This window comes from Suncus etruscus, chromosome 1 (assembly GCF_024139225.1).
Source record: "Suncus etruscus isolate mSunEtr1 chromosome 1, mSunEtr1.pri.cur, whole genome shotgun sequence".
NCBI classification, from domain to species: domain Eukaryota; kingdom Metazoa; phylum Chordata; class Mammalia; order Eulipotyphla; family Soricidae; genus Suncus; species Suncus etruscus.
In genome coordinates, this window is record NC_064848.1 from 192,173,344 (window position 1) to 192,186,900 (window position 13,557).

General features: G+C 47.2%; 2 protein-coding genes and 1 non-coding gene across 4 annotated transcripts in view; 2 read left to right on the plus strand and 1 right to left on the minus strand.

Annotated features, from left to right (window-relative positions):
• The window catches only part of DCAKD (dephospho-CoA kinase domain containing), a 32,723-nt gene extending 26,566 nt beyond the window's left edge, over positions 1 to 6,157 (minus strand). For both annotated transcript variants that reach the window (XM_049781241.1, XM_049781232.1), the window contains exon 1: positions 5,961 to 6,157. The gene's annotated coding sequence lies outside the window, so the exon portion shown is untranslated. The remainder of the gene's footprint in view (positions 1 to 5,960) is intronic.
• A 212-nt stretch (positions 6,158 to 6,369) lies between these two features.
• The window catches only part of NMT1 (N-myristoyltransferase 1), a 40,544-nt gene continuing 33,356 nt past the window's right edge, over positions 6,370 to 13,557 (plus strand). Inside the window, exon 1 of the mRNA XM_049781766.1 lies at positions 6,370 to 6,531. Coding sequence (XP_049637723.1) covers positions 6,401 to 6,531 — 131 coding nt within the window. The 5' untranslated portion in view covers positions 6,370 to 6,400. The remainder of the gene's footprint in view (positions 6,532 to 13,557) is intronic.
• LOC126033355 (small nucleolar RNA SNORA84) lies at positions 12,740 to 12,872 on the plus strand. The gene has a single exon (XR_007504440.1). It is a non-coding gene; the product is annotated as a small nucleolar RNA SNORA84 (small nucleolar RNA).

Here is a 13,557-nt window from a genome sequence, read left to right on the forward strand (position 1 = left end):
TCAGGCCTCGTTCCTGCTGCTACACCCAGGCTGTACCGATCTACACTGTCACCAACAGTGTACGCAGGGGCCCTTTTACAAGGACCAACTCACATGTCATCTTTGCAAAGAGGACATGCTACTCTTCTCTGTCTCACTGCCATTTTATTGATGCTGCCAAGATGATGGCCCCTTTCTTGAACCACAGCCCTCTGTGTCTGAGGAAAGCATCTTTCTGAAGGGGAGCTCCAGGGGCGACAGGAAGTGACTAGAGGACTCTCTCAGGGCGAGAGAATGCTCAGAGGTCTGCGGACAGACTTTGTACACAGGAGGCCCAGGTTTGACCTGTCATCACAGTCCCTCAAACACCACCAGGAGCTGGAAATAACCTGAGCATAGCCAGTGTGGCCTCCAAACCCAAAACAAACATCCCTTCTCTCCCTCCCTCTCTAACATGGAGCCTTCTGAATTGTTCTTCAGATAACATTTCCTTCAGACAGCTCAGCTGTATGCTTTTCCTCCAGCAAAAATGGGTCTTTAGGGGCCGGAGTGATAGCACAGTGGTAGGGTGTTTGTCTTGCACGCAGCTGACCCAGGATGGGCCTGGGTTCGATCCCCAGCATCCCATATGATCCCCCGAGCCAGAAGTGATTTCTGAGGGGCCGGAGAGATAGCATGGAGGTAAGGCGTTTGCCTTTCATGCAGGAGGTCATCGGTTCGAATCCCGGCATCCCATATGGTCCCCTGTGCCTGCCAGGAGCAATTTCTGAGCCTGGAGCCAGGAATAACCCCTGAGCACTGCCGGGTGTGACCCAAAAACCACAAAAAAAAAAAAAAAAAAAAAAAAAAAGAAGTGATTTCTGAACACAGAGCCAGGAGTAACTTCTGAGCATCACTGGGTGTGGCCCAAAAAACAAATAAAAAAAAAAGGGTCTCTACACCGCCTTTGATGAACCCTAGCCTTCAGCCTGCTCAGCATAACATCCATATTCTTACATAGGCTGGTTCCCAAATGTCCCACTGCAGCTTCCAAACTGCCCTTTCTATTCTAAGCTTCAACTACAGGACTCTGGTCACAAGCCTTCAGGTTTGTTCTGGAGAGATGTTACTAGGGTTAAGGTGCTTGTCTAGCTCACAGCCAACCCGTTTAGTTCACCACCCCCCGTGTGATCCTAAACCCAAAGAGAAGAATGAAAACCCAGCTCAGTGATCTTTGTTTTTGCAGTGGTAGGGATCAAACTTAGAGCTTCACATGAGGAAGGCAAGTGTTTAGGTGTTACTTCCTCTAAGATCCTCTTTCTCCAGCACTAGAGGGGCCCTGAGCATCATAGGAGTAACCTCCGAGCATCTGCCCCTGTGAAAAGGAGAGAATAAGTAACTTATCTCAGGCTAGTCATTAAGCAGAGATGAGTCAGGAGTTAGACAGGGACTGAAGCGACAGTATAGAAGGTAGGGCATTGGCCTTGCATGGGGTGGACCAGGGTTAATCCCCAGCATCCCATATGGTCCCCCAAGCCCAGCAAGAATGAGCTCTGAGTGCAAAGCCAGGAGTCAGCCCTGAGGACCTCTAGATATGCCCCACAACAATAACAACTAAAAAGACAAAATAAAATAAAACCAACAAGCCAAAAAATACACCAGAGTTAGACATTAGAGACTGTATTCTTTATTGTTTTTTTTTTGGGGGGGGGCACATCTGGTGGTGCTCAGGATTTATTTCTAGCTCTGCACTCAGAGCTCACTCTTTTTTTTTTTTTTTTTTTTGGTTTTTGGGCCACACCCAGCAGTGCTCAGGGGTTACTCCTGGCTGTCTGCTCAGAAATAGCTCCTGGCAGGCATGGGGGACCATATGGGACACCGGGATTCGAACCAACCACCTTTGGTCCTGGATCGGCTGCTTGCAAGGCAAACACCGCTGTGCTATCTCTCCGGGCCCAGAGCTCACTCTTGGTGGTCTGGGAAGATCATATGGGGTACTGGGGATCAAATCCCATTTGGCTATTCTACCTGCTGTAGAATTGGCATTTACCTGCTGTACTATTTTATTGGTCCTTTATTTCCTTTTTTTTTTTTTTTGGTTTTTGGGTCACACCCAGCGGTGCTCAGAGGTTACTCCTGGCTGTCTGCTCAGAAATAGCTCCTGGCAGGCACGGGGGACCCTATGGGACACCGGGATTCGAACCAACCACCTTTGGTCCTGGATCGGCTGCTTGCAAGGCAAACACCGCTGTGCTATCTCTCCGGGCCTCTTTATTTCCTTTTTAAAACATAGAATTTAAGCTCTATTATAGAGAAAATCACATATCCAACAAAATCTAAGTGAAGACTAATGAGGGAGGGAGGGGGAGAGAGAGAAAGAGAGAGAGAGAGAGAGAGAGAGAGAGAGAGAGAGAGAGAGAGAGAGAGAGAGAGAGAGAGAGAGAGAGAGAGAGAATGAGAATAGTTTTCTCTTGGGTTTCTTCTGAATCTGAAATTCTCAAGGGTGCCAGGTTCCAGAACGTTGGACTTGAACTTACATCCTGAGTTTGTTGATCTTGTTGTCCACCTCCCTCCTGGAATAGTTCTCTTGAGAGCAAGAGCCACTCAGCACACAGGTAAGGACAAAACAGAATCTTATGTAAATTTTCAACTATAAAAATGGGGGGAGGGTCCTACATAAACCAGCACCTTCACTCCCTATGGACTTCTTCAGTTATATTTTGCTTATTTTCATTTAACCTTTGTCATTCTGTGAGAAATGAAGATAGATCTGGGCAACGGAATAGGACCTAGGTTCAATCTACAACTTAAGATCACTTTTTTTTGGGGGGAAAGGAAGGATTGGGTCACACCTGGTGGTGCTCTGGGGTTACTCTTGGCTCTGTGCTCAGAAATCACTCCTGGCGGGACCGGAGCGATAACATGGAGATAAGACATTTGCCTTTCATGCAGGACAGTGGTGGTTCGAATCCCGGCATCCCATATGGTCCGCTGTGCCTGTCAGGGGCGATTTCTGAGTATAGAGCCAGGAGTAACCCCTGAGAGCTGCCAGGTATGACCCAAAAACCAAAATAAATAAATAAATAAATAAATAAATAAATAAATAACTTGCTCCTCGCAGGCTCAGAGGTGGGGTGGGGACCCTATGGGATGCCAGCAATCAAATCAGGGTCCGTCCTGAGTTGATGTCTGCAAGGCAAATGCCCTACTGCTGTGCTATTGCTCCATCCAGCCCCCAAGATCACTTGTTTTTAAATTTGCAAATATATTTTTCTCCATATTCCCTTCCATATTCCAGTTACATGAGCTATAATAGGGGACGCAGAAACATTAAATCCTCTAACACACATAGGGTCTTATTATTATTTGTTCTGTTTTCTTTTGGACCATACCAAGTGGTATTCTGGGTAACTTTTGGATCTGTCCTCATGGATCACTCCTGGAAGTGCTCAGTATCAAACCTGGGTTAGCTGTGTGCAAAGCAAATGCTGTACTTTCACTACAGCCCCAGAGCTTCATTATTTTTATTAGCTCTGAAGTGCCAATCCCTTGCTCTGTACAGTGGATGACATTGTGTTGACTATGGTCTTGGCTCTGGAGAGATCAATGTGGTCAACAGCTCTCAACTTGAAGTCAAATATAAATGATTGAGGATTCAGACTGGAGTGATAGCACAGTAGACATAGGTTCAATCCCTGAGAGTGATTGAGTGCAAAGCCAGTAATTACTCCTGTGCAGCACCACGTGTGCCCCCTCAAAAAAAAAAAAAAAAAAAAAAGAAAAAGAAAAAGAAAAAAGAAACATAAGAAAGGGGCTGGAGCAGTGGCTCAAGGGGTAAGGTGCCTGCCTTGCCCACGCTAGCCTAGGACAGACCTTGGTTCGATCCCCCAGCATCCCATTTGGTCCCCCAAGCCAGGAGATTTCTGAGTGCAAAGCCAGGAGTAACCCCTGAGGTTCTCTGGGTATGCCTACCCCAAAACAAACAAACAAAGAAATATAAAAAATGATTGGGGGATGGAGCGAGAGCACAGTGGGTAGGGCATTTGCCTTGCATGTGGCATCCCATATGGTCCCCAAGCCTGCCAGGAGTGATTTCTGAGCATAGAACCAGGAATAACCTGAGCACTGATGGGTGTGGCCCAAATCCCCCTCCCAAAAGAAAATTGGGTATTATCAGGTCTGCTCCAGGCCATATTTAATCCTGTCTTTATAACTTATATAGAAAAGAGGGGTGGACGGGGCCGGGCGGTGGCGCTGGAGGTAAGGTGCCTGCCTTGCCTGCGCTAGCCTAGGACGGACCTCGGTTCGATCCCCCCGCGTCCCATATGGTCCCCCAAGAAGCCAGGAGCAACTTCTGAGTGCATAGCCAGGAGTAACCCCTGAGCGTCACAGGGTGTGGCCCAAAAACCAAAAAAAAAAAAAAAAAAAAAAAAAGAAAAGAGGGGTGGGGGGCTGGAGCAATAGCACAGTGACGTTTGCTTTGCAAGCAGCCAACCCAGGATCTAAGGTGATTGTGATTGGTTTGAATCCCGGTGTCCCCCCCCAAAAAAAAAGAAAAGAGGGGTGGAGTGATAGCAACCTGGGTTTGGTCCCTGGCACCCTATAAAATCCCTTGAATACTACCAGGAATGACCCTGGAGAACAGAGCCAGGAGTTACCCCTGAGCACTGTCAGGTGTGCCCCAAAACAAAACAAAGAAAAGAAGCATTGGCCAATGTTTGTTTTGTTTTGGGATTTGGGGCCATACATGGGCTCAGAGACTACTCTCAGCTCACAGCTTGGTTGACCATGTGGTGCCGGAAATCTAATCAGGGCCTCGTACATGCTAGGTAAGCATTCCATCACTGAGTCCTCTCCTTGGCTCACTTAGTCCTGCTTTGTTTTGTTTTCCTTTGAGTTAGATGAAACTCTCCAGTAAGAACTTGTCCTTCCTCACAACTCAGCCCAAATGAGTCATCTTGAAGGATGGGAACCAGTCTTTGCACTCTGGTGAGATTGTTCCGTCATGGATATGAGACTCAGGATGCAAGAGTCCCAGCATGTCTACCTCAGGATGTCTTCACTACTTTCTCATACACAAGTTTCTTGGGGAGACTGGGAACAGACCAAGGAAGTTTTATAGTGATTAGAGGGCCTTAAGGACAGATACTGCCAGATATTACGTTTTTGTTAGGTTTTGGGAACCACACTCAACATGCTCAGGGCTTACTCTTGGCTTTGTGCTAGGGAATCAATCCTGGTGGAGCTTGTGGGGCTGTATGTGGTGCAGGAGTGGGGGTCAGAGGGAACTGAACCAGGATAGCTAGCTGCATATAAGGCAGATGCCCTCCTCTCTGTAATTTCTCTCTCTAGTCCAGAAAGTCTTAATTATTTTTATTGGTATTTGTACCACATCAAGCTGAGAAATCATGGGATTACTCTTGGCTGGGCTGAGTGGATGTGATGCAGTGCTGGGAATCGAACCTGAGAGTTGGCCCCATCCAAGTCAAGTGCTGCCTTACCACTACTCTCTCTGGTCCTCATATCTGTCATATCCATAGACAGATCTGTTACGTGTCGGTGCACATGGCTGACGTTTATACATGTGTCAGCTATGTTATCATATATGGGCCAAGATGGGCCACACATCTTGAGCGTGGAAAAGGAGAACAGCTCCACATTCTGTTGAGAAGGTTCGAGGAGCTATTCGGAGAAGTCTTCCTGCTTGTACCTGCTCATGAATAGTGTGCGGGGGGCAAGGGGGGTCCATGAAGTATCAGGAGACCACGTGGCCGGAAGTGAGGTGCGGACACCCAAACCTGAAGGCCGGGGGTGGGGTGGGGGGGCTCTGCATACTGCAACCCACTGACTCCCCATAAGGCCTTGATGCACCAATGTCCAGGAGATGCCCAAGGTACCAAATGCGGAAGGCGACCTGAGGCGAACCTGGATTCCTGAAGAAAGTCCCTCCAAGAAGGCCCAGTGGGTCGCACCCGCGGGCTTTAAACCCAGCTCTTACTCACCCGGGGATGTAACGGTCCTGAACGGCCGCCGATAACGGCTCACCCGCGGCCGAGCACTAGCAAGGGCAGGCGGAGGGCAAACCTGAGCTTTTGGAGCCTCCACGCCCGAAAACCCTGGAGCGGCTCGAAACTACAACTCCCAGCAGCCCACGCGGCTACCAGTGCCTAGCAGGGTCAACCCGACCACTCTTAAAGGCCTTCAGCGTTCTCAGCTCCGCGAAGCGGCCTGACTTCCGGGTAGGTCGGTTTTTTTTTTCTTTTCTCCGCTAGGGCTTCTGGGTATTGTAGTCCGCCTCGACCCGGATCCCGGAGACGAGTCCTTGTTAATTACGGCTCCTCTAATCACGGAAACTACAAACCCAGAATTCAGCGCCAGTTCCTCTTGGCCAATAGGAAGCCACCATGTAGCGAGGCGCGGAGGCCGGCGCTCGCATCTCAAGATGGCGGACGAGAGTGAGACAGCAGTGAAGCCGCCGGCACCTTCGCTCCAGCAGATGATGGAAGGCAATGGGAACGGCCATGAGCACTGCAGCGACTGCGAGAACGAGGAGGACAACAGCTACAACCGGGGGTAACGAGATTCTAGAAGTCGGATTCCCGGCCAGTCCCCCGCAACCCCGGGGTCTCTGGGGTGCGGGGAAGTCACCGGGAGCTGCGTGTAGCCCCGCCCCCGTGCTCTGATTGGCTGAGATGGCAGGATCCTGCCTGCCCATTGGCTGTTGCTTGTGTCATTTATCAAGGGTGGATGCTCAGGCTTTTTTTTAAGGGCCGGAGACGTTCACTACTTTTATTATATAAAAGTTCTTCTGTGTCATGTTCCACTTGTGTGCTTCAGGCGCGTCCCGGGGAAAAGAATGCGTTGCACGGTGATTGCTTTTTCTATGGCACAGTCCCAGTCAATCGCTTAGCCGTGCAATGCAGCTCCAAGGGAACGTTACTTGTAGAGGTGGTGTGGCAACGTGATAAGCCATTAAACGAGTAAGACATTTCCCTGCAATTCAGCTTCAATGGAGGAAGCAGTCGGTGTAACAAACCATAATTAAAGGCGTAGTAGATCACTCCCGGAGGATCCCAACATGTGAACTCTACCTTATTAACGCTCCATAATTACTGCATGATCATGTTTGCCCCTGTCTGGTGACCGTTGCTCCAGATAATCCATTAAATCTCCTGAACACTAAGTCATTAGTTCTCTCCAGCGTCTTTGTCGACTTTACAGAGTAGCCTCAGGCTTCAAGAAGTTCTCGAGTTTGAAGGGGAGTTGCATTCTGTGACTCCTGCACTTTAGAGTTTTGCTTGCTTGGAACTTTGTATCTCCCAAAGCAGCACAGCCAGGGAAGACTGAGTGTCTAGCTCTTTATTTCAAGTCAGTTTTCCTTCTGAGCCACACCCTGTCATTCATGGCTGTTCAGTGTTAGAAGCTCCCATCTTTATGGCAGTATTTACAGAAATGTCCTTAATAGGAGTGAGTGAGTGAGTGAGTGAGTGAGTGAGTGAGTGAGTGTGTGTGTGTGTGTTTGTGTGTGTGTGTCACTTCTGGATTTGTAAACTGCTGGATCTGTAGTGGTCTGATTTTCAAAGCCATCTTGTCGTTTGTACTACTTGGAAGGAAGAAGGTTGGATTAACTTTTTTTTAACCGTAGCCACACCCAGTGGTGCCTTGGGGTGCGGGGGAGGGGAGGGTTGCTGTGCTGGGAACTGGCTCTGGGCCCAAGGCCTCCACATGTTAGACATGTGCTCTGCCACCTGAACAGTTTGTAGCCCCGTCCTCTGAATAAATCTAAAAAAAAAATTCTGCCGGCCTTATAGGTTGGAGAGAACAAAGACTTGTTTAAGTGGTTTATATATTCTGCTTTTTTGATTGCTGAAAGATCTTTTTCATGTTCAACCAGCATGAAAATCACCAGAATGTAGAGGGAAAGAAAGGTTGGAGGCTCAGAGGAGTGGAGCACATGCATTATATTGGGATACTATGAGAGGATTCAGCTCCTAGCCCCACATGGTCCCAGAACACCATTTGGTCTTTCTAAGACTGTAATTTTACATTTACATGTAACGCCATAAAATACTTGAAGTTTGATGTTCCTAACGAATGCCAGAGCTGAGAAAGAGGAAGCTGGAACCGGAAGCAGGGAGAACATAGTTCCTCAGCCACCAAGCCCCATTATAGATGAGAGCTGTTGCATTTGAAAGTCATTTCAGACGTGAAAGCGTGGCTTTTTCTTTGCTTTATTTTTCCCTGCTAAACATTTGCTATTAGCAGGCTATAACTCTTTGATTTTGTTCCAATATAATGTGAATGATTTTGTAAGGCTGTTTTGCAGAAAGTTCTGTTTTATTTTATTTGTGTGTGGGTGAGTGTGGGAGGAGACACCCAACTGTTCTCAGGGCTTATTCCTGGCTCAGTCCTCAGTCACTGTCTAGGGATCATGTATAGTGCCGGGGATAGAACCTGGGTTCATGTGCAAGGCAAGTACCTTATCTAGTGCGCTCACTCTAGCCTACTTTAGTTTAATTTAAGGTACAACAAAGTGGTAACTTAAAAAAAAACTTGATTTTTTTTTTTTCCCTGTGTGTGAGATTTTTCTTTCTTTTTCTTTTTTGGCTTTTGCCTTTTTGGGTTTTGTACATGGTTGTGGTCTGAGTGAACAAATTAACTTTATTAGTAGGTCTGTGTGAATGAGTTGGTAGGTGAAAAACAACCTAGGCTGCTGACAGAATCTAGTAATCTGGCTTTGAAGGCATGCAAACATTTCTTCGTTAATTGACAGAAGAAACCATTTTGGGAAGAAGCTGAATGGCACAGTAAGAAAAGCATAGACTTAGGAGTCATTTAAGTGCATTCCAAGCCTGGTTTTGACATTTAATATCCTGTCAATGGTACTTAATCTCCAGTTGCAGAGATTAAATGAGAACACAAGACCAGAGAGAGAACTCAAAGGACTGAGCACATGTTTTTTGTTTTTTGTTTGTTCGTTTGGGTTTTGGGCTACACCCAGGGGCACTCAGAAATCACTCCTGCAGGCTTGGGGAACCATGTGGGATGCCAGAGCTCGAACCTTGGTTGGCCAGTGCGAGGCTGTGCTATTGGTCCAGCCCCAGAGCACATGTTTGTTTTTGTTTTTTTTTTTTTTTTTTTGGTTTTTGGGCCACACCCGGTGACGCTCAGGGGTTACTCCTGGCTATGTGCTCAGAAGTCGCTCCTGGCTTGAGGGACCATATGGGACGCCGGGGATCGAACCGCGGTTCGTCCTAGGCTAGCGCAGGTAAGGCAGGCACCTTACCTTTAGCGCCACCGCCCGTCCCCCAGAGCACATGTTTTAATGCCCAATGTTCTATCCCTGAGCACCGCTGAGTGCCATGCCGAGCAGCTATGGTTCCAAAGCAAAAACAAATGGAAAATAACTGAAATACAGCCTCTTTCTCTCAGTTGCCCTACCACCTCTTGTCACATCCTATATATTTGCTAGAATAGGGAATCTGAGATACTTGAAACCTGTGGGCATTAGTGAATATTTGCTGATTGAGTAACTGGCAAAAGGTCATACTAATAACTTAAGCTTATTTCCTCACCAAGGGAAAGGGTCTCAGATGTTTCGCAGTATGCACTTTTCCCTCTCAAGTCTCATTGTAAGTCTTCTCCCCCCCCCCCCCCTTAGTTTTTGGGTCCCACCTGCTAGTATGCAGGGCTTACTCCTGGTTCTGCAAGGATCACTCCTGGCATTGCTTTGGAGACAATATGACATAGGTGTGAGCTGTTCTTGGCTCTGTTCAGAGATCACTCCTGGTGGTGCTCCTAAGACCACAGTATAATACAGGGGATTGAACTGAAATAGACTGCATGCAAGTCAAGTGCCTTGTCCTTTGTGCTCTCTCTCTCTCAGGTCCAGGTCTCAGGTTATTGTTTTTTAATTCACTTAACAGAAGACAAGAGGAACATCTCTCCCTATTAGCCCACTTAACAAGTCACACTAAGCAACGGAGTTAGACATCCAATCTTTCTGCTTCTTCTCATGGCTCATGTTTCCTCTCTTCACTTCATTCATTGTGTTATTGTTTATTTGAGAGGGGGCACACCTGGCAGTGCTCAGGAGTTACTCCCGGCTCTGTGCTCAGAAATCTGTCCTGGCAGGCTCGGGGCACCACTATATGGGATGCCAGGGATCGAACCCAGGTTGCCTGCCAGCAAGGCAAATGTCCTATCTGCTGTGCTATGGCACTGGCCCCTTCATTCACTTGTTTTTAGAGGAAGGTTTTCCAAGAAGTCTCCAGAGAATTTAAACTTTATCAGTTGGCAGTGGATTTTCATTTAGGATAACAAATAAGTTTATCGGGAAGTTACAAAACAGGAAAGAACCTTTTTAAGACTTTTTGTTCCCAGGATTCTTTTGGGATTTTATTTTGCAATGTCATTGATACCATTGAGAAGCTGGTAATTGTGGGTCAAGTACCCTTTGATAAGGGAGTGTCTCATTTCCTTCCTCATAAGATGGATTCTGATGTTGGACCTCAGTGCTAGAGCACAGGCCTTGCTTATGTGAAATCCGGGGTTTGAGCCCCAGCACTTTACTCCACCCCACCCTTCCTAATTACAGTGAATGGCTTGGATAGACTGGAGAGCCTGCTTTTGCACAGGACACCTGGATTCTGGCCCCAGAGACTGCTAGGTAGGACCTGCACTGTCCCCCGCCCCCAGTTAATGGGACTCAGGGTGCGGGAGGTAAACGGGAAACACAATAGAGTCTTGTAAGATTTCCCCCACTTCATTTTTAGGAGGAACCCGAGGTCACGCTCAGTGGTGCTCAGGACTGACCCCAACTCTCTGCCCACAGAGTTGTGCTTGGTGGTGCCAAGGATCTAACTGAGGTCAGCTACATGCAAGGCTTTTTCTGGACCCAGGTTTTCCTCCATAATTATGAAGTGTTCTTGCTTACAAGAAATGAGAATAGAAAAGACTGGCAGAGGTGTGTGTGTGTGTGTGTGTGTGTGTGTGTGTGTGTGTGTGTGTGTGTACACCATGGATGGATGCTCAAGGACTTGCTTCTGGCTCTGCACTGAGGAATTGCTCGTGTGTGTGTGTGTGTGTGTGTGTGTGTGTGTGTGTGTGTGTGTGTGTGTGTGTCTTTTGCCATGTGTAAGGCAAATAAACACCATACCAGCTGTACTATTGCTCTGGCTTCTAGAAAGGACTTTCTTTTTTCTTTTTTCTTTTTCAATTGAATCACTGTGAGATATGCAGTTTTAGAGCTGTTGATGGTTGAGTTTCTGTCATACAGTCTTCACCAGTGTATCCCACCACCCCAGATTTCCCCTAACCCCCACCTCTATGGCAGAAACTTTTTTTTCTGACCACACTTGGTGATTGATGCTCAGGGGTTACTCCTGGCTATGTGCTCAGAAATCGCTCCTGGCTCGTGGGACCCTATGGGACGCCAGGGATGGAACCCAGGTCTGTTCTGGGTCAGCTGTGTGCAAGGCAAACATCCTATTACTGTGCTATCGCTCAGGCCTTATGGCAGAAACTTTTCTTCTTTTTTTTTCCCTTTTCCCCAGAAAGGACTTTTTGAAAGGAAATTCCATAAAGTTCTTCCTTGCTTTTGTTGTAGTCTCCAGAGTCTCCGAGAGTGATTCTTTCCATATTTATTTGATGACTTAGAGCAACATCTCTCTCAGAGAGAAGAAATTCCTTTAGGCCCTTTTTCTTTAAAAAAAAAAAATGTTTATTTGGGTCCTGAGAGATAGCATAGAGATAGGGTGTTTGCCTTGCATTCAGAAGGATGGTGGTTTGAATCCCGGCATCCCATTTGGTCCCTCGAGCCTGCCAGGAGCAATTTCTGAGAATAGAGCCAGGAGTAACCCCTGAGTGCTGCCGGGTATGACCCAAAAACAAAACAACAAAAAAAATTGTTTATTGGGGGCTGGAACTATAGCACAATGGGAGGGCTTTTGCCTTACATGTGGAGACTGGAAACAGCCCAAGTTTGATCCTCGGCATCCCATATGGTCCCCTGAGCCTGCCAGGAGCTATTTCTTTTTATTTTATTTTATTTTATTTTATTTTATTTTATTTTATTTTATTTTTGGTTTTTGGTTTTTAGGTCACACCCGGCAATGCTTAGGGGTTATTCCTGGCTCTACACTCAGAAATCACCCCTGGCAGGCTCGGGGGACCATATGGGATATGCCAGGATTTGAACCAGCGACCTTCCGCATGTAAGGCAAACGCCTTACCGCTGTGCTATCTCTCTGGCCCCCAGGAGCGATTTCTGAATGCAGAGCCAGGCGTGACCCCGATGTGGCTCCAAAACAACAACAAAAATTGTTTATCTATTTATTTATTTGGTTTTTGGGCCACGCTCGGTGCTCTCTGGGCTTACTTCTGGCTCTGTACTCAGAAATCGCTCCTGGCAGGTTCAGGACCCTATGGGATGCTAGGGATTGAACTCAGGTCAACTCCCTACCCACCGAACTATTGCTCCAGCCCTAGTCCCTTTTTCTTAATGTCTTCCTTCAGCTTTTGGTTTTTTAAATCTAGATCAAAGCAGAAATGAGAAGAGAAGCCTCATCACTGATAGCAAAATAAAGTGTTCTAATTTTACTTCCCAATTAAGTGGCAATTAAAAAGGGACTAATCAAGAGCTCCTTCAAAGAGAAAAAGACTGGAAAGCAGAAGAAACGAGAAGTAAATGAGAGCCTATTTCAGGGAGACTGCTGCTATGGCAAATCAGTTTTGCTGATTTTTCGCATTGCTCAATTACTCTAAAACTTCCCCGCTTCTTGCCCTGTGGTTACTGGATGCTGTTGTTCATGTGCAGCTTTCCAGTGGATAGAAGGGGCCAAAGCAATTCTATGATTTATGCATGGGGGCTGTTTTTCCTCAGCAGCCTCTATAGCCCGGTCATTGATACATTTGAGGGAAGAAAAAAAACTTCCCAGTTTCACTCAGTCTGCACCTAACTCATTGCTTGCTAGTCCCTGGATTTGGGGGCCTTGGGTTTCAGAGGAGGCCGCTTTATCAGCTCTTCCTCTTTAACCATCTGTCTGCAGGCTCCTAATTCCTCCAAGAAGGCCATCTTGTGGCTGCTGCTCAGAGAGCACATGAACTGTGCTTTTCTCTCTGGAGTGTGTCCTGCAAAACTTGAACAGAAGCTGCTGTAGGCCTGTGCCTTGTTTCAGGTCTTTTTCCCCCACTGCTGCTGGCTTGGAGAGGTCACTGTAAAGTTGTGGTTGCTCAGCCATCAGTAACTTACCTGTTGCAGTTACTGCTCTGTGCTGGGCACTGCACCGGTTCCTGAACACACAGGAACTCATGTAGACTTTGCTCAGAACGGCAGGCTTAGCTTCGTATAGATGCTGGTGCTTTGCATCTTCCCTCTTCCTTGAATTGGCTGCTTTGCTTTGCCCTGTGGCTTTGACGTTCCCTGACTGGGCAGCAGTGTCAGTCCTGTCTTTGGATCCAGTCATTTGACCCCTGGACATACCCAAACTGGGTGCCAGGTGGTGATGGAGTCACTGAACTCTTAAATTGTCTGTTAGACCAATATCTTATTCTTTAGGGGATGGAGTTTTGACTTACACCCAGCAGTGCTCAGGGCTT